The sequence below is a fragment of the Falco cherrug genome, chromosome 7 (genome assembly GCF_023634085.1).
Source record: "Falco cherrug isolate bFalChe1 chromosome 7, bFalChe1.pri, whole genome shotgun sequence".
NCBI lineage: Eukaryota > Metazoa > Chordata > Aves > Falconiformes > Falconidae > Falco > Falco cherrug.
Genome location: NC_073703.1, coordinates 58,020,880 through 58,042,384, shown reverse-complemented (window position 1 = coordinate 58,042,384; position 21,505 = coordinate 58,020,880). Strand labels below are relative to the sequence as shown.

Genomic DNA, 21,505 nt, shown 5'->3' with positions numbered 1-21,505 from the left:
AAAAATCTTAAACAAGAACCTGTCAGAAAAGAATTTATTTCAGTTTTTAAAAAAGGAGTTACAGGATTTCAATCTAAAAAAACAAATCAAACCAAACCAAAAACAAACAAAAAACCAAAACCACAGAAAAAAACACAAACAAACCAACAACAAAACAACCAACCAAAAACCAACCAAACAAACCCAAATCCAAAACAAAAACAAAAAAACCCACCCCAAAAAAACAACCAGAGTTTGGGGGTAGGGGGGCACAAAATGAAAAAATTCAGATAGTCCTTAAATAGTCTTATGAGTTTGATGTAATGCAAGAAAATGTATGACTTTTAAGTCTATCGAGAAGAATCCAGTGATCAGCTTAGATTTATCTGCTTGATACAGAACAGAAATGTGGAGAATGATACCCAACGGTATATTCAGTAGGTTAGTAGTACATTCAGTCCAGGTTCTTATCTCTCAGCCAGATATATGCTGGAGACTGATTGTCTATGACTTTTCAATGACTTCAGTGGCAATATCTGTAGATTTAAGGATCTGATAATGATGTTGTTGCTATTAAAATTTTGATTGTGTTTATTCCAATGAATTCTCACACCCTTCAGTTTCTAAACGGGAATGCTTGGCCCACTCTTCAAAAACGGGGGAGTCCTGTTCTTCAGCCCTGTTCTTGATCAGTGACGCTGCATGAGGTAGCTGCCAAGATGTCCTCAAATCCCATAATGTAAACATTGAAATGTGGTGGCATTTGTATAAACATTAAATTGTGACCTTTTTTTTTAAGAGTTGAAAATATTTGCAAAATTACTGGTCTGTAAAAAAGGCTGCTGTCTGGACCAGCCATAGTACTGGTACGAGATCTTTTGTTTACTTCTCCTGATTCTCTTTCTGATGATGAAACGGTACAGAAACTAAAGGAAAAAACTGAGGTTCCTAAACACCCCCCCACCCCACACATTTTTTTTTTTTTTAATCTTCTGTGGACTTTTTATAACAAAACATTCAAAACATTAAATTCAGGAAGACCTTGAGCTCATTGGTACTGAACTTATAGATAATTATATCTGCCTTCACTATTTTAAAGGTAATTTTGTACAAGAATGAATCTAGTTCAGCAAATATTTGTGAAGCAGGAATTTTTGAGTGCTTAGGACAAAAGAATATGTAGCTCTGTGATGGCTATAAAAAATAGAGAAAGACCAGCTGTCATCCAGTGCAAAAAGTTGTGAAAAATTTCTATTTAGAAACAGTTCTGCCTACAGAACATTTTCAACTATTTATTGTGGACTTTTATATGAAAAAATATTTGTGAATATAAATAAGTCTGCTGGTGGGTGGAAATGATTCTGGCATTTGCTTTTGGAGGGAAATATCTCTTTTTATTGACACTTCAGTTTACCTTTTACTGCATCAAAATCATTTTACATAGTGCCTTACTCCTACCCCCAGGCAATGCTTTTAATATTGTTATATAGTATTAATAGTAATTATTACATCTTTAGTAGTTAGAGTAATTCAACATCTATGTTGTAGTTGTTTCTGCAAAACAATGTTGTGTAGTGTGTGTATAGTGACCTTTCGCGGAGCTCAGTGTCTAATCTAAGCTAATACTCCAAGCTCCCCATATAGTTACGGGTGAGAGCTTCATATCTTTCTGGGGTGGTTCCATCCAAAGGTAGATGGGGTGCACTGTTCATGGACATCCCAATCTTTCTTAATCAGCTACCTTGGACTCGATGCATACATTATAGAAAGCCAAATGCAGAGGGAGATAAATGCCATTCATAGAAAAAAACCCCAAACCATACAGTGTGCTACAAAAGGGTTACAACCTGTAAGTCAGAAAGGAGCTATGGAGACAAACAAAAATCTGTGGCATACTGAATACTTGAGCAGTAGTCACAAACTCTTCCTGCCCACTTTCCGTATAAACCTTGGACTACAATCCACTGCTGGAGGGCAATGGATAGAATTACACATACAGCAGCTAAATTCTACTGTGAGCAGAACATGGATTTGGACTAGCATTTAGAGAGGAAAACAGAAGGAGCAAGATATGAAAAGATGTGTGTGTCTGTGTTTGCACACATGTATTTGTATGTGCCTATTCTCTGTGTGTGTTATGATGGCTGCATCAAAATGGGAGCTTGTCCTAGGCTGAAAATATAAGGTGTATGCATCCTTGTCTCTTTCCTTTTATTACTGGACTGGGATGTAGAATAATTCTCATGATACAGTTGCTATGTAGTGTCTGTGTCTACATTTTATGCCTACTTGAAATTTTGTCTCTAGTGTTCATCTTGAATGCTATAAATACATGGAATTTTTTGCAGGATCATGACTTAAATTAAAAATAATTCAATAATAATAGGCATTCTCTTGAAAAATATTGTTTCCATGATCACTGTCTATGTTTACTTGCAATATATAAAAAAATATACATTCAATTGCAAATATTTTAATAGAATCTCTACTCTGAACCTTGAGTATACCTAATTTACCTGAAATGTGGTATTTGTTTCTTCCAAACAGGTAGTAAGGAATGATTTAGGTGATTTCATTTCTTGAGCAACTGGTTTTATCTAGGAGGGTTTTCCAAAGCTTTTCACAGGCTTTTAAACTACAGAACTTGAGAAATGTTTTTGAGGAGAAAAGCTCCCTTGGTGATTTGAACTGTTATCACTCTAAATTATAAGATGTATCAGTTCCTGCAATTTCTTCAAGTATATTTTACCGTTTAAACGGGTGGTTTTTTTTTTCCTTTAGTAATTGTGTGTGTAGGAGGCACTATTAACAAAGGTTCATATTACTATAGCATAGCATAAAAGATGTGGTTGCCAACTGAACATTACTTTGCATGAAAAATATTCTTAAGTGCTTTTGTTGATGCGAAAATTCATTCCAGATATCTTGAAAAACAAATGTAATTTTTTTTTTTTTCTTTCTATTCTCTGGTCCTTTTCCAAAAATAAGGTCAGGTGTGTTTGGTTTTTTCCCCCTTCCAACAGATTTGGTCTTGTGGCGGTATTGTGTGTGCTTGTTTTTTAATGATTCTGAAAGCTTTTGCTCCTCAGAGACCTTCATGTTTTCATCAGACTTAGGTATTGGATTTTTATTAACATGTTTATTTAGATGCTTACTGCTTGCTGATAGGGAAAAATAGTAACTGTGTGCAACATTCCAGGAACCTTGGTAATCTGAAAAAAATATATGAATAAGTAAATTATTATATTATTAGAAAAGATTTATAAGCGCCATAGCCCATTTCCTCTTGGAAAAGTGTTCAGATGAGTCAGAAGGCTATTGCTGCCCATCAGCCAGGTTACCACTGTTAAGAAGAAAAGAATGAAGAGAAAAACTGAAGCAAATTTCTCTGTGTTAGCAGAGAACGTGATGTAATTTGGGCACCCTAACTCATCTGATTTTTTTTTTTTTTAACAGATGGAACATTTAAATAGCAATGAATAAATGTAAATATTTTGTATTTTGTTTGAGTTCTGTATTTTGTATTCCCATTGGTTTTTTTTTATTATTTTGTACTTCAGGACAGGCACTTACAGGAAATGTGTTCACTTGTTTTAACCTTCCAACTTAAAAGAAATGGAAGATGAGAATATGACAGTTAGTTTAGCCTGTTTACTGAACAATTTGGGAGATGAAAGGGAAAATTAATAGGGGGTTGTTTCCCCAAACAGTGTTTTGGGCAAGTTCTTCTCTGACATGCAATCTAATAGCAGCAAAATGATCCCTTTCTAAGTACTTCTATAGTTATCAGGTACGTTTAGATTCTGTTTGTTTAAACAGTAGTTCATTTCCTATAGATCATTTTACAAATAATATAAGACAACTGTTGCCCCAAACAAATTGACTAAAACCATACCTTTCTGTCTATGGCTTGAGGTCTTAGTTCTAGAGCTTTTATTTTCCAGAAACATGCTTTCCTAAAGCATAATTAGGCTGTGCGCACTTTCATTGCAGCCCTTTGTCATTGATTTGCATGCACACTTTCTCCATTTCTCATCTAAGTAACACTCCCTCATAAAACCACAGCAAGAAAAAAAACTTCTGGCCTTTGCCTTTGGGGAAATTTACCATCTTTTGCAGTGGAATCTACAGGCTTTTTATGGATAACTGTTAAAAAAAGAAAAGTAGTTATAATCCTTGTTTCCTGTTTTACACATAACAGTATACTAATAATCACTAATTCGTCATCTCTCTTAATATAATTTAGTTTTTGGGAAATCATCATGAAATCCTTAGGTGATATCCAACAAAACAGTCTATATTTAAGGGATTGTTTGCTTTGTAAGATGACTCATCATCCCTTCTAAGCTTTTAATTACGAGGTCTGGGTTTTTTTTCCTTTTATTTAAATCTTTTTAATTTCCTAGGGTTTTCTTCTCAAATGAGAATAATCCGTTTCTTCAGAATCATACTTATGTTAAACTTGCATTCATGTAATTCACTCTTGTGATGAGAGCACAGTGGACTGTAAACTTTTAGGTTTTCATAGAACTCTGAACTCGTACAGTTCATACATTCCACAGAATTTTTAAACTTGATTCTTTTCAATATCTGAATTTTAGTGAAGGGGGGCCACTTATTCAATACAAGTAAAACAAATTGGTATTTATGTGAATATGAATATGTGTATGCACGTATATGTGCATGTCTATATGCCACACCTAAAAGACGTTATCAATATGAGTTCAGCAGTGAGTTTCTTCTACTAAGGCGAACAAGACTTCCTATGAACACCTGATAAGAAAATATTAGAGGACTGATGTTAAAGGACCCCAAATTCTAACATGTATTTTTGCAGATTTCAGCAAGTAATGTACATAGGTGCACGTGCTTGGTAGTCATCACATCGGTTAACGTCTTCAACAAATAGACCGCTTATTCTAATTTTCTGCTTTTGTGAGATGCTTGACTCATGTAAAAGGTGCAGAAAATATTAATGGGATTTCAGAATAAGTAATTGCAAATGAAACTTTATATTCCGTTCTGAAAGAAGCATGGAGCTTTAATGAAGCTAAATACATCCGATCGGTAATCTCGAATTTCAAAAGCAAAGTTAAGGATGCCCTGGTGTTGTAAAAGCGCTATCAAGAAGATTCTTACAGGGTGATATTTATTTCCTTTCAGTGTCATAGATCCCCTTCAATGTTTTCCTCAGTTAAAAATCCCTGGTTTAATTTTTATCAGGGAAGGTTCTGTTTTACTATTTGTGTAAACGTACTTTGCCAACAGTTCCAAAATTATTTTGTCTGGATGAAAACAAATCCAGAACATCAATGCTCTGGGGTTGCACCACCCCTTGATTATTCCCCTTTCAGTCTGGGAGGTCTGTCAGATCATCCCGAGTTGCTTAGAGAGCCATCTTGCTGTCAGCGATGAATATGGGAACAGGGTCTATATTATGACCAATTAACTCTCTCTCAAGAAACAAAGGTAAAAGGTCAGGAGGCAGATAAGGACTGAAGGAGGAAACTGTCTTGTTGCGATTTCTGTGACACTTTGCACATATGTGCAATGTTCTTAAGTGTGGCATTGAAGGTTGTGTACACTTTGCTATTTATACAACTAAGGTTTTTCCTATCTGTTTCAGGCATTGTGAAAGGCTGCTAATGCATTTGAATAAAACACATTTTTATTGTCAGACTTTCATTTGCTGATGTGTTAGGCAAGCGTGGAGAGGAAATGTTATATGCAAGGAAGACTTTATCTGATTTTCCTGTTAAGCGTGTTATTGACAATTTTTACATTGCCTGGGAAACGTGTCAAAGGGCAGTCCCATTTTATCAAGAGGTTTTTCAAGATCAGTTTTAGGCTGAAGCAGTTGTTGTTGGTGTCATATAGAATCCTACTCTAAGGCCATTTGATCATGGGTCACAAAAATAAACGTATGGGACGTTAGGGTTAGCAGGCTGCTGTACTGTGTAGGGTTAGCAGGCTGCTGTACTCTGACTTGTCAAATAAAAAGCTTAATGCAAATCACCTGATAAGAGATTGCAGTGCAACCTTTCATTTAGGTAAGGTTTCAGCTTTGGCTCCTCTGGTTTTCCCTTTCAGTGTCAAAGCAATTGGCATGGTACGCTGGAAAAATATAAGGAGATTTAATTAGTGGATGTATTGGGATTACCCTGGGCTGATAATTCATTGTGCTTTTTAGGTTTTCAAATGCTCTTTAAGATTGATGTAAAAGCCCAATGAAAAGTATACAGAGTCATATAAATGCCAGACAGTCCGGTCTGAAAGGTAGAATGTGCTCCCCAAAATGTTTCAACTAAGGTTCATAAAATACGGGAGGACATTTAACATTTAGTGAGTGTTTCTGTGACTACAGTAAACTCTTCAACATCGAATCAAAATCTTTAAGCAAACACTTAGACATTCAATGGTAACCATATATAAATATATGCCAGTTAAGTATAAAAATAAAAACATTGAAAGCCTAAGTGTCCTTTATCCTGATCACAATATTTTTTTTCTCCGTTAGTTTCAAAATTTTATTTTTGGTGAGCAGTACAGGCAGGCTCTTCTGTACAATTATAGCCTGCTGCTTTTATTTGATACGAACAAGTTAAAACATCTATGTGCAAATTTAATTTTAATTCTGATATAAGAGGAAAGAAACTACATTTTACTTGCTGTAAACTAGAGCCCATACAAATGATGAGTAATTTACTTGAGTTCCTTAGAAAACGTAAACATGAAATTATTGTAGGAACAGCAGCAGCATTATGTATTTAGATAGTGGTTTTCCTATTTTGCAGCCACCTGCAAACTTCTGTCATGGACTTTAGTATTATTGAACATAAGTTAAAATATTTTTTCTGGTTTTTTTGAATGTACAGGGGTGATGACCACACAGTCTACATTTGCTTATTTTTTGTGGCAGAATTATTCTGCATGTTTTGCCTTTTCACATGTAAAAGACAATCTACAATACATGACCCTAACTCCGAGTTGAATTGTAAATAATTTAAAAAATAGAATAATTGTATATGGTTTTATATATCTATTTTATATGTTTGCACACAGACCAAGAAGGCACTGATTATTTGGTAATTTGGCTTTCTCTAAATGAGTTATTTAAAAAATGAGATCTGTATTTTAAATATATATTTTGAAAACCATATAACAGAAAGGCTGAGCTTTTGTTCACAGAAACATTGAAAAAAGGAGTGGATGCAACTGTTAAACAACTCAAAATGATAAATAATCTGACAGTTTACTTTAGACACTAATGGAGCCTAAAAGCTTTTAAAATGACAGAAATTTCACCAACTTTAGTGATTCATAGGCTTATTTTTGTTGTACAGGTTGGTCATATTGCTGGCAGTTTTCTTTTTGTGTGACTCTTGTAAATTATTGTACTCTGTTATCTGAGTGAAAAGCTGTTAGAGTTGTGTGAAGGAATACGACAACATCACTTCAGAAGATTAAAGCAATTCCCAACTGTACGTGTATACAATTTCTGCACGCTTTTTTTTTTTCTTACTTTTTTTTTTCTTTATGTAACCCTCAAAGAAGATGTGCTACTATTGTGATGCACTTATCTGTATCTTACTCTGTGAAATGTGCTTTTGCACAATTGCATTTCTTCATGGAACAGTGATTTCTGTTTACTGCTTCCTGATTTATACATACTCATAGGTAGCGTGTTTTGTCCGTAGTATGACATAAAGCATATCTTTATTGCATTGCACCTTCTAAAATACCACAGATTGTAGCATACCCTTTAGTCACTTAGTGTCAAGTCTAATGAAATTCCTATTTAACATCGACTGTTTTCCTCTCAGATGTTTTGACAGTAGTCATCCCTGTTAAGTGCTTTCTGTATTAGGCTCTGGTAGCTTGGAGGTAACCTGATCGCTGTTTGGTTTCAGTGTGTTGTCTGCTGACCCGGAGAACACTTGCATTAGCTGCACTGATCAATCCACATCACATCTCATCATTTAGAAGACAATTAATACTGGAGCGTAAAGACTCCCCAGAGCATTTTCTTAGAGCTGGATTGCTTTACACAGAAACCACAGGAGTTGCTTGCAAAAGGGGGAGGAAGCCAAGTAGGGGGGAAAGAAGAAAAAGCATTGAGAAAGCTTCGTCTAGGAACAAAGTTTCATTTTCTGTGGTGACTTCCACTTACATCATTCAAACTCCCTTTTTTGATGGAGTGTTTTTTTGGGGAAAAAAATTAGCTGTATTTTGAAGTTGATTTATTGAAAAGACACTATAACAGGTTGCATAAATGTTCTAAAAATCTTGCTTTTGAGAAATAGGCATTTGATTGTGGCACTTGCATACCTTGCGGTTAAGATAATATTATTTGTTAAATGTAATAATTTTAACTATATATTTTATCTCAAAGATTATTAACCTGACAGCTTTTGAATACTGATTGGCACATTTTAATCCTAGTTTTAATTATTTTTAAAATAACATATTTTATTAGTGAAAAAAGTTTGTTTCTCATTTCGTCAGTTTTGCTGTGGAGCTTCTTCCACAAAGTTGAATTTCAGTATTGCCCGATACTGTTTCTTAAGAAAAAAGAAAAAGTCTTTGAAAGTCTTTGAGTGTACATGAATATGTTAAGTTATTGAGCAGGCAGGCCTCTTAGTGTTCTGTTTTGTCTTTAGCTAATGAAATATTTAATCTTTAACAATCATCCACAGAAGCAGAAAAGAAGCATCTACCAATAAAAAATGATACTTTTTCTTGCAGATGATTGTTTACTGTACAATTCTTTCATAAAGACTATGTTGCAGTGTCGTAAGGAGCATATCTTGAGATGAGTTGATAACAGTAGATATTACTAAAGATGTAAAATTGATAGGAAGGGAATTTTAAGGAGGAGATTACTTTTCTCTAGTACATTTCTCTAATCTGCATATTCCTTGTGGTTCTGTGCAGATTGTACAGTGGTAATGAGGCACACTAACATGAATTTCAGAAATCACTGCAAACTTGTTAGTTTATGACATCATTACACTGTATCTTTCATTTATTTATGTGGAGTGAATGAATTTTCATCAGAAAATACTGATGAGTGATCGTGTGTATAATACTTACTAGGAATACATAGATGAGAAAAATTATAATTATTTTTGTGGTAATTTCACGGCTCAAGTTTGCTACTTTGCTTTCCCCCCCTAATCTTGAAGCAAAATGCATATCTGCGTATCATGTATCTGGCATATGATATTTGAAGGTAAAAACATGGTGATGAAAAATCATTAATTTGACTATGTTGGAAATGTACAGAATGTGTTTGAAAGTATGTTCTACATGTAATTTCAAAGCAATTTTACTTGGACATCTAGGTTTTCTTGTTTTGGTATTTCTGCAGAAGGAAAGTGGAAATGACAATGCTCCCTTTTAAGTTTCATTTTTATTCCAGCTCCTATTAGATCCTGGTTTTCAAGTCAAAACTGATTTTCTGGAACCCATCTAAGTGGTTTGATATATGGATTACTGAACATGGATTGTTCCAGTACAGTGTCATGCCTGTATCCTTAGGATTGATACTGGATTTTTATATTCTTTGTCCACTGACAGGTATCAAGCTGTAACCCTATATGTAAAAAAAGCTTTTTTTGCTTTACAGTTAAGCCATATAAAATCATCTAAAACCACACTAATCACAAGAAATAAATCAAGTCTTTTTTTCCACAATTCTGCATCCATGTTTGGCCATTCTATAGATGTTTTTAATTAAGAAATCAAAGAAATAAGAACGGGTGTGTTTTTTGTAAAACAAACAGCATGATTTCTTTTGTTTGGAAAGAAATTGGAAAAGGGTGACATAACAATGTCAGCTTTGTCTAAGCCTTCCTAGAGAATTATAACTAAACTAAGGTAGTTATTCAATGTTTGTTGGTAATCTGCAGAGAATTGCAAATTTGATGAGGTAGTATACAAAAGACAAGGTAAACATGGCACATCAGACTCTTTCTCCCGGCTACAGGGACAGGCAAGTCATTATAAGAGTCAATGAAATTAAAGGTGAGAGCAAGTAATGGTGATACAAGGGAGAGGGAGTGACAGCCGATACCAGAAAAAGAATTTATTTTGGACTGGAGAGGAGAGTTAAGTGAAATGATATAGAGCGGAATGGAACGGTTAGGGCTGAAAACAAGGCAAAACTGGACTGACAAGAAACAGCTACACTTTGCTGCAGAGCTTGGGAATGAGCAATGTGTCCAAGGCCTGTTTTCCTTAAGCATCCGTCCTATCTTTACAAATGAGCATGATGGGAAAGTGTCCCCTCCTCTGCTTCATTGCCACCAAAGGCCTGGTATTCTTACACATAAAATAAATATGTATTTCACCTATCAGACCTGTTTGACATGTATTTTCCCACAACTGTAGAACTTGGATGCTTAGAAGGTAGTCCTGTGGATTCTCGATATCCTGCATGAACGGTATTCAGCATAACTCTAAACAGAAATTCTTGAAATGTAATCTGTGGGGTATTGACTACTTATTTGGTGAAAACTTTCATAATTTCCAACTGCTAAATCACATTAAAGATTGCTTAAACTCCGTGCCTTCAGTAAATATTTGCAGTTACTGCAGGGATGTTGTAAGGTAGGAAGGTTGTACAAGGCAAAGGGGACATTCAAATATTAGATCTTTTGGCCTTGAAAGCCTTGTTGTAACAACTTGCAGCTGTTTTAAGAAATGATCTAATAACATCTGCACTAAATAAATGTATTTGCAGATCAGGTGTTCATTACAAAAGCTTGCTCCCAGCGCCTCTATAATACTGGTTATGTTCATACTTGTGTTACCTAAAATTTGCTAATACTTTTTTTTAAAAAAGCTTAGCAGGTTTCTTTGGATTTTTGTTTGGTTTTGGTGGTTTGGGGTATTTTTTGTCTCCTCTAAATTGTATTATTAGACTGACTTGGAAAGTTATGTGTTTTTTATCTACAGAAATAGGAGTTGTTTAAGACATCTTCAGTTCATCAGTATGTTATATTTTGGGAATATCTCCTCTTGTTTGTATGTTTGAGGAGGTATTGATAGTTGGTTTTCCAAGGTTGCTCGGGTGCCATCTTTATGCCATGATTGAAGCAGTTTGTGGGATCTGGAAGAATCCATTTTATTCAGATCAACTTTTGGTATTTGCAGGTACTACAGAGCGCGTGTGTCTGATCCAGGGAACAGTTGAAGCACTAAATGCAGTTCATGGCTTCATTGCAGAGAAGATTCGAGAAATGCCTCAAAATGTGGCCAAGACAGAGCCTGTCAGCATTCTACAGCCTCAGACCACTGTTAATCCAGACCGCATCAAACAAGTGAGTTTTTGGTTGGGAATAGAGAGTCACAGCAGCTTCTTAGAAGTCTTAAAGCTTTAAGGCTGGCAAGGGGTCAACATAACATGTTCTTTAAGAAAATGTTATTTTACCCTTTAGTAATTTGCTGGTCCTTCTTTTCCTTGTACTTATGTGTTCCATGTTTCTCAGCAGTTCTTTCAGACAGTGTTTTATAAGTTCCAATGCCACACTCTAATGTGTTTCTTTCATAAACTTTTGTTTACTGTAAGAGGTGATAATACACGTTTAGGTTTTAGGTAAAAATAGCTAAATTTTAATCTTAAACGATGAAGTTTTTTTGTAAATCCTCAGCGTTGCTAAAAATTACAGATTAACTGAATGTTTCCTACTTTTATGTATATAAAGTAAACCCAAAAATGTGTTGTTTTTGGTTTTTTTTTTTTAGAATCTATATTAGATACTTTAAAATCTTACCTGTAAGAAGTTGAAAATAGAAGTATTATATACTTGGGATGTTTTTACAATTTCATTTTATTTTTTGGCATCCTTTTGCCTATTTTATACTGACTTCTTTCAAAATCTATGGGCAATGCAAAATACATTTGTAAGGTATTACTGGTCTAGTATTCTTTCATTCATTACATTTTCCAGAACAATTTTTTTTTTTTTTTTTTGAGATTGCCCTGTAAGCAGAATGTGAAATACATGTAATACAGAATTTAAAATTCTTTTCCGTTGTATTGATTAAGAAAAAGATGAAGAAAGAAATGAGTGAACATTAGTAAAGTGTTGTCTTATCTCTGTATCCTATATAGGATAGGTTTTAGTTTCTCACCTGTCCTATATGGGAAAAGATTGTTTCGTCCTTCTACACTAGCAAGACTCAGTGTCCTATAAAGTAATTTGGTAACTGTATGCAATTACTTTGCTTTGTATATAGTGACATACACAGAGTGCCTATATGAAGATGTGTTTGAACAGGATGAGTTTGGAACGATCAGACTGCTTTAGATGGATGAAACTGTGCATAAGCCATTGTATATGATTTCTAGTATCTACTACAATATTAGTTTTTTTCTGTATATCTGATACTTTTACATAAAAAATACTCTAGATAATTTATAAAAAAAATACTAAAAAGAAACCCCCAAATTTTATAGAATTAGTTTATCATTATTAGACATGAAAGTTATTATGCCTGAAATAGAGATAAAAAGCTGAAGCAATCTGTATTTTAAATGGCTTTCTGCTCGTAAAATGTTAGATTTTATGCCAAGACGTCTTAACTCAATGGGAAATGACTGTCATCTATTACAATGAAAAGTGGTTTTCCCCTTTGTAATGAAATGAAACAAATTTTTAGGTAAATCAGTAAGATCCTGAGAAACTAGATTACAGAGCTGTGTAGTTACATGCCTCTAAATACTTCCAGCCTTGTATCTGCAGTTGATACAGCTTGTCCACAGTGTTTCTCCAGAAAGCTTATTTGTAAAGTTGCTGTGGTGGGGGTTTTTTCCAATTTTTTTTTTTTTTGGTTGGGTTGTGTTGGTTTTGGTTTTTTTTGTTTGGTTAGGGTTTTTGGTTGGTTTTTTTAGTTTCATTGGTTGATTTGGGGTTGTTTGGTCTTGATTTTAAAAACAATTCCTTGTTTGGAATGTTGAATTCTGGAGGGATGGAGTAGTGAACGGAGCTGCTGCTAGTGAAGTTAAGACAGACTAAATACAATGTATAACTTATAAAGCCATTTCTTAGTGGCTATGCATCACAAAATTTTAATATATTACCTGTAAACATACAGGTACATAATAATATGACTGCAAATATTTGGAGATACACATGTGCATATTTTAAGCAGTTTTAACCACAATGAGTTATTTAGTTGTTGGTTTATTTTTTAATGCAGCAACACCTATTCATAATAAATTCATACAATATAAATATGGACTCAATAAACGTCAAATCTTAATGAAAGATACAATATCTTTATTTAAGAAGTTAATAGTAGTTTTTTAACAGGTAATCATGATCTAGAACTCCGGTGTTGTAATTTTTTTTAATAGCAGACAGGTCACAATTTTATTAAAATGATCTAGATAATGTGTAATACAAGTCATTTTGAACTTGGTAAAAAATAAGCCTTATGAATTATAATCTCTTCTTTTACACGAACTTTTACATCATTCTTCCTATCTTAGAGTATAACCCAAGAACTTTGGCACCCAAAATTTTACATTGCAGGTTGAAGAAAGTAGACTTAGCATTTGAGATTGAGAGTTGATTTAAAATAATAAATTTTACTTTCATTAGGAACTTTGAGGATATTTCTCTTGGTTCTCTAGCTGTTTCTACCAAAAAGCAAAGGTAGTTTTCTTCCCATGAATGAAGATACCTGTAGGATGAGCCTTACGATGCCACCCATGTCCACATAAGCATGTGGCTCCCATTACTCTATTGTCATTTCTTTGTCCTGGGCTGCTTTATTGACATTCGTCTCAGAGAAGCAGGCTGAGACAGGAAATATCTTCTGGCTATAGTTTCAGTGAAAAAAGACAGTTGGTAAACTCTTTGATGAATGCTTGAGTTTCATCACTTTCTGTCTTCAGGAGAGGCTTGGGTGTACACAGAGGCTGAGCCTGGCCTGACATTTCTCCTTACTAACAGAAGTCACTATCGAAACATTCTGCTCTAACTTCAGCTTTTTTCAGCTTTAGCAGATTTGCTGATAAATCTGTCTAGCTCCTTTTGAGCCTTCTCTGCTGTATTTTTCCACATCTCCTAATCCTGGGGGGTTATCAGTAGATACCAGGTATTTCTTTCCTCCAAACAGGTCTGATATACATTTAATTGACAAATGTTTGCATCTTTTATCTATACATAACATAGGCAATCTCTTCATAGATATCAGCCTTCTGCTGTTTCTAGGTATTATTGGACAATAACCAGCTGATTCCTGTGCCCTTTTATTTCCTAGAAACTGATATGAGCACTAACCACCCTTTTCTCTCTGTGTTAGTTGAATGTCACGCCAGCTCTTTCAGACCGTATTGTAACGTACGGGAACAGAATACACTTTTCATAAAGTGATCAGGAGCCTGAGCTGTTTCAGCTTTACTTACCATACAAAACTTTAAACTTCACCTCTAAATTAATAGTGGCTCCTGTGAACAATGGAAAAGGGTGCATAATGTGGTCTTATCATATCATCTTCTTCAGAACCTATTATGTCGTCTTTATTTGCTAGTTGAATTCTCCTGCCAGCTTTCAGCTGTTTTACAGACAGTAGGTGTTGGAGCAACCTGTTCAAAGAAGCATATGTAAGCAGAGGTGGCCACTGCAGAACTGTGCATTACATGGAAGGAAAGGTGTGTGATCTTATAGCTAACTTTCTTTTAAGTAGGAGTATGCAGTTTGGCCTTCTGAGATCTCTTCCAACCTGAATCGTTCTTCAATTCTATTAAATGTTTAGCTATCAAAGTGTGGACAAAGGTTTTAGAATTTCTGCCTTCAAAATCTAGAGTAACTCTTTCACATATGGAACTTCCAATTAATATTTTCATTGGAGACAGTTTCATTTCAGCTTTTTCAGTAGATAATTAACCTCTCATGAGTCTTTAACTTCTGTTCGTTAATCATAGTCCCAGACATTGTGTTCAAAATCTGCAAAACTGAATGTCTGAAATCAGATTTGTAAATCCACATTCTTCCAGTGAAAATGACTAATTTTACTTAAAAAATGCTGATTTAATAAAAAAATAGAACTGTTCATAATTTTTAAATAAAAAGTTTTACTTTGAAGTGCTCAAAATAAAACTTGACTTTAAGAATACAGATCTGAAAATATTGGCTTAAATGGAGGGTTTGTTTGTTTTTTTTTAAAATATGGAATATGAGTTCTTCTATATTGGTAAAGATTCAGTAGATTTCGTAGAGTCATAGAATGGTTTGGGCTGGAAAGGACCTTAAAGATCATCTGGTTCCAACCACCCCAGCCATGGGCAGGGACACCTTCCACTGGACCAGATTGCTCAAAACCCCATCCAGCCTGGCCTTGAACACTGCCATGGATGGGGCATCCAAAATCTCTCTGGGCAACCTCTTCCAGTTCCTCACCACCCTCATAGTGAAGAATTTCTTCTTAACATCTAACCTAAATCTTCCCTCTTTCTGTTTAAAATGTTTACACCTCATTCTGTCACCCGTCTTTCCTATAGGGTCCCCTTAGGTACCAGAAGGCTGCTATAAGGTCTCTCTGGAGCCTTCTCTTCAGGCTAAACAATGCCAACTCTCTCAGCCTTTCCTCACAGGGGAGGTGCTCCAGCCCCCTGATCATCTTCATGATCCTTCTCTGGACCTGCTTGAGTAGGTCCATGTCTGTCTTAGGCTGGGGGCCTCAGAGCTGGATGCAGTACTCCAAGTGGGGTCTCATGAGAATGCAGTAGAGGGGGAGAATCCCCTCTTGACTTCCTGGACACACCTTTTTTGATGCAGCCCAGGATATGATTGGCTTTGTGGGCTGTGAGCGCACATTGCTGTCTCATAGTCAGTTTTTCACCACCAATACCCCTAAGTCCATCCTTCCTTAAGAAACATTCACTAGTTTCTTAAAATGCCTCTCCCTTCTGATGAGCCTTTCTTCTCTTTATCATCCATTTAAAACAAGTCTGTCACCTACATGAACCTTATTAAACTCCAGAATATGAGAAAAAAAACTAAGTTTTTTATTTGAGGTAAATAACAAGTAGTTTTGTAGATCACTGTGTCTCTTCATCTAGTCCACAATTTCTCATAAATTTTTCTCACTTGTGAATGTAGGTGAAGAATCGCACTAGTTGCCATTCTGCAATGAACAATAAGATATGCAGGTGTGTTTACAGGTTGAGGGGGAAAAAAAATTAAAAAAATCCATTGTTTACTAGAGAGACAGGTCTATACATTAGATCCCATGGCAGAAGTTTAGCATTCTATAAAATTATGTATGCAATATCCTGTCCCTCATATGCCCTTGACTTAATTCTAGTACCAGATCACTCTTTTAATTTTCTTTTCATTTCACTAGTGTTGGATACAATCTCAGTAAGTATGCGAAACCGTATTTTATGAACACAGTTAACACTGTAGCTGATGATTAACTCTTCATTGTACGTGCTTAAAAAATGGAATGCAAATAGAAAAAATTGTTGGTGGGTGAACAGCAATGTTCAGGTTGTGGAGGTTTCAGCAGTGTTCTGATTCTTAAAAAAAGTCTGAAGTTATCTCATGCCTTCTGATGGCTTTGTAGTTTTGGTGGTGTTTTTCCAAATCCCAAAGTAGCCCAGAATCAAAAGGTGACATTTTTTTTTTCTTCTAGGACTTGGGTCTTTGACACAAATCTTAGACCGGTATCTTCCTAGCTGTTTTGATGCCTGTGTCTGTTTACTTGAGTCTTCTTGTATTTCTATATAACAGCACCAGATCTTGCATTAGTTCTGTGTTACCATGACAAGTTTTGAGGAAAGGGAAGGTCCTGATTCTTTGTCCATTTTACTGTAATCCTTATGCTAAATCATTTCCTCCATCCAGTGTTACTCTGCTGATCCAAATGGCACCTACTAGTTTGGTTCAGGCTCCTTACTCCTCCTTGTTCCCAGACAGAACACAGGATAATCTTTCTTTTACATCATACTTACCACACTTTTTTCCTTTTTCAAAGACAAGTCCCCAAGAGCTCATAAATGCAGATAAATTACCTCTGTAAAAAACTATAAGTAACCATTCCATCTATATATGCTGGCTTTTTTAGGCTTTTTGTATTGCCCTATGCCCTGTGTATTCTTTTCCATAAAAGCAAAACCTAACACAAAGAGGATGAAATATCATCAGAATATATTTTATTTGTTCTTTACAGAAGTGAAAAGGTAGCAAGTACAACTATGTCACCAAAGTCATCAAAGTAGCCTTTTTACAATCGGGATTTTAAATAAATTATTAATTCTTGAACATTTCTTTTTCCAAATTTTATTTTTGAAATGTGTTGTGTATTTATGCGGTCATCACTGAGATGATACTCACTTGCCAAAGTTACAGATTAAAGGAGTTCACAGCAGATGAAAAGAAGACTCAATATGTTTAGCAAAGCAAGTGGTCTGTTTAGAAAGGCTCATCTCTGATACTGTTGAAAGCCTAGTAAGTCAGTCTTTTATGTTGCTCAGCACAATAGGGCCTTGCAGTGATCTCTGTTTCTCATTTTAGCTGCAGAAGGTATTCAACTATTTAATACAATTCAAAAAAGATACCACCTTTTCTTAAAGTGCATTAAAATACTGGCTTAAGCAAATTAGTTTTGTCATCACATTAATTTTAGTGATTTATAGGCACCAATATTAATACATGCAAACTGAAACTCAGTATTAGCTCAGTATTAATAGTAATTGAATGTGAGTAATGTTATTACCAAGATTTCCTTTGTTTGGCAAGCCCACTAGAAATTGGTAAGCTGTAAATACAGTTTTATCTTCACATTTAAATGATGTTCTTTATACGCTTTCGTGTCTCCAAGCTTGTTTTCAAATAGCATTTAATTTTGTGCCTTTCTACTCATATGTATAAATATACTAATAGGTACTGAGAATGAATTTACCTGTCTCAGTACAATATTTAATATCTAGGGTGTAGTACTGATATTTTTTTAGTGCATTTATATGAGGTTGTGACTTTTCTCATTTATATATGGCTCTGCATTAGCCAATTCATGAAGTCATTGAAAAAGGGCTCAGAGATCTTTTGGAACACTGTACACATGGAGTATATGTATTCTATACTGCTGTGATACAGCTGTATCTTCACTCCAGTACTCAAAAATATGAAGCATGGAAGTGTGATGCTTTGAACAACTTCCTGCACACTTTAGTATGTTGTACAGCCTAGAAACAGCCTCTCACAGTATAAACAATTCCTGTGAGCAACACAAGAAGTTTTTCTTGGACTTTCAGAAAATACTACAACTTAAATATGGCTCAAACAGAATTTTATTGCTAAAATTAAGCTCCTATTTCATTACTTAAAATCTTTTTTCTCAAACTTATGTTCTAAAAGCTTGAAGTAAAAGCAAACAACACTCTCACCTGTAAATATAGCCCTCCATTCATTGTCTCACAAGAAATAGGAAAGGAAATAGTATTTGAGAAAGCAGAGAAGACCAATTTCATCGTGGCTTGGACTATACTATTCATGATATACCTTAAAACAAACTTGGAAGTCTTAGAAGTAGTGTATGGTAGAAACTCTGAACGATTATTTTTTTTCTATAACCTTGCCAGCAGTCAACCTGCAATTTCAGGAAAGCTTCAATTATAGTACATACGTTTCAGTCTCAGAAATTGAAACTCTGTAATGTAAATTCATCTTATGATTTCTAATCACTTTATACATCTCATTCCCAGAAGCCTGATAACTACTAAATTCAAGTGCTTGCCTAATGCAAAGCACTTGCCAAATTTTAAAAGAATTATTCTATGTTGCATAATAAATCAGAATTATTGAGCTCTATCCAACTTTAAGAAGTAATTTTGCCTAAAAGTTCTTGCAAAGTAGTTCAGTGTATCAATAAATTACTTCTCAGCCAGTGAAAATTCCATACAAAATCCAAATGCCTGTGGTGTTTTTTTGTTTTTGAGAAATTATTTTTGTTAACTTAATACTGAAGAAATATATAGGTGTGTCTCAGAATTATACAGAGACGTGAAAATGGATGAATTTTTACAAAATGCTCAGTTCTTTTATTTATATATATATGTATAGAGATACGTAAAAAAAAAACCCAACCAAAAAAACCCCACAAAACCAACAACAACCAAAACCCAGTTCTTTCAGTAGCCAAAGTAAGATAGATTAAGCCTTCAAAACCTGATATACAAAGAATAAAACACCAAAAACATAAATCAAAAACACTCCTTATTGCCATTTTCAGTATTTTGTCATTGGTATGTATATTTGGAACAAAACGTATATGCCCCTACTTGATTCTTCTTCATTAATGCAATTATTTTGCTTTTGTATATTTTAATCTTTTTTTCCCATTGTATTTTAAACAAGCTTTTGCTAAAATGGAAAAATGAAATGCTTCTACTTAATAGATGTTATAGTTCAACACTCAACTGAAATTATTATTGTCACTCCTTTTTCATCACAGCCATACATTACCGTGCTTTAGGAAAATCGGTATGAATTGAAAACAGAGATGCTTCCAGTTCCTTAAATTACTTGTGGTGTCAGTGATTGGGTCATTATTCAGTGTTGAAGTGTTCTACATATTTTCTTATAAATCGACTAGTTAGATTTAGTAACACCTGTGAAGAACAAACTATTTTTTTTATTAATTAGCTTTTAGCATATCAAAACAATTTACAGTATGCTTTAGTTAGCAGTGGTGTTGATCACACAGACTATCAGACGTCTGAAATATTTTAGTGAAAATATATTTTCAGCATTCTTCTGGAAAATAGTAACAATTTTTATTATTATTTTTTAGTTCATATATAACTATGATAAAGAAAATCTACCGGGATAATTTACAGTTCTCCAAGCTGTTTTGTTGGGGTGTTTTATTGTTGTGTTTTCCCCATTAGTTTAAGCTTAAATGATAAACCCAGTTCATTGCAATTTCAGGCTTTGGTAAGAGAAAGAGTGCATTATCCCACTCGAATCAGAAAGAGAATTGGATAGGGTATAGCCCTGTACTATCGTGGAACCTGGCATTTCTTTTTGCCAGTAATTCTAGCCCCTCACAAATGAGCCCATGTTCCCTACAGAAAGACACGGCAGAATCCTTCATAATTCTCTGATTTTCACAATGTATAGTGTCTGCTGACCAATAACCTTTTGCCAAGCTACCTATTTTTTATAAAGCCCTATCCATGGTATAGTAATTTTTACTTAAGACTCATGAAAGAGTCCCAGTTGGTGCTTAAGCTGTATATGTTTTATTCTTGTTTTTATTGTTTTATAAGATGAGTTATAACTTGGAAACACAAAATAAGTATCTGTTTCTTAAGACATTTTTTCCTGTTTTGGCTACTTGTTTATGTACAAACTATGAAAAACTGGATCTTCATATTGCTTAACATACAGCTAAAATATTTGTGTGTGCATATGTACAAGCCCATATTTTGCTAATACACAAACTTTATGCATTCACAGTGTCCCAGCTTTCTCATATGCATTAAGAGTTTTAGTGCAAAAGTATGTATACCTATTTTATGAGGGGCTGTCAATGATTGTAAGTAGCAGAACTGCAGAAACTGTGAAATTTTGCTTCATTTACTTCTAAATAGTTTTGGTTAGTAATTATATGACCATATGATAAATCATATTGTATAGCATTTTAACACCTTATTTCTTAAAGTAAAAATAGTGTAATTTTTATATTTTATAATATATTTTATGAGTATGTCAAAAAAACATGCGTTGAATAAGTATTGTATGTTATGTTTTGAAAATTGGAATTTTACATTTTCACTACATTTATAAAAAGAAAAGAAGAGTTATTCTGTCAGGATCTAATACTTTAAAAAGAGAAATGTGTATATAAAAGTTTTAAACAGAGAAGTGCTTTTTTGATATGTTCAAGAATTAATGTTAAGCGTATGTATATTATTTAGAAAACATGATCAATAAATGTGACTCTTAATTCTTTTTTGTGTTTATTTTGAACACAGGCCTGATGATAAGTTATTAACCTTTCCTCAACTAAATGAATGTTTTTAAAGCTAATCATAAATATATTGTAAAAATTTGTCCTGAAGGTATTAGTTGCATGTTCATCCATCATGAGATTGGTGTTTACATTTTTTCACCTGCCTCTTGATTAAAAACGAGCAATGAATATTTTAGCAGTTAGCATATTGCTAAGAACTCCGTAGTTTCAGTATAATTGTTGTAAGGTATGGAACACAGTTTGCTGGCTATAGTCCGTGCTATAGAATGGTGCATTACAAGGTGCCAAAGTTAATGTCTCTGACTTCTTTCAGACGTTGGCTCTGTTTGTTTGTAGACTGATAACTGTTTCTAGTGTGCTCATTGAACTTGCTGGAATTTTTGTTTACTATAGTCTTCATTTTCCCCAAGAGGAGGAGAGAGGAAAGAATATATTCCTCATGTGGCCAGCATATTTTGAGTATTTATGTGAGTTCACCATCTTGATTTCAAGTCATGAATTTGTTTTTACATGCATAAGCATGCATATTTAC

The 21,505-nt window shown here is 34.4% G+C and overlaps 1 protein-coding gene across 3 annotated transcripts in view; it reads left to right on the top strand.

Annotated features, from left to right (window-relative positions):
- Positions 1–21,505, top strand: part of NOVA1 (NOVA alternative splicing regulator 1) — a 155,556-nt gene that overhangs the window by 104,326 nt on the left and 29,725 nt on the right. For all 3 annotated transcript variants that reach the window (XM_055716232.1, XM_055716231.1, XM_055716233.1), the window contains exon 3: positions 11,137–11,303. In XM_055716232.1, the coding sequence (XP_055572207.1) occupies positions 11,137–11,303 (167 nt within the window). The remainder of the gene's footprint in view (positions 1–11,136; positions 11,304–21,505) is intronic.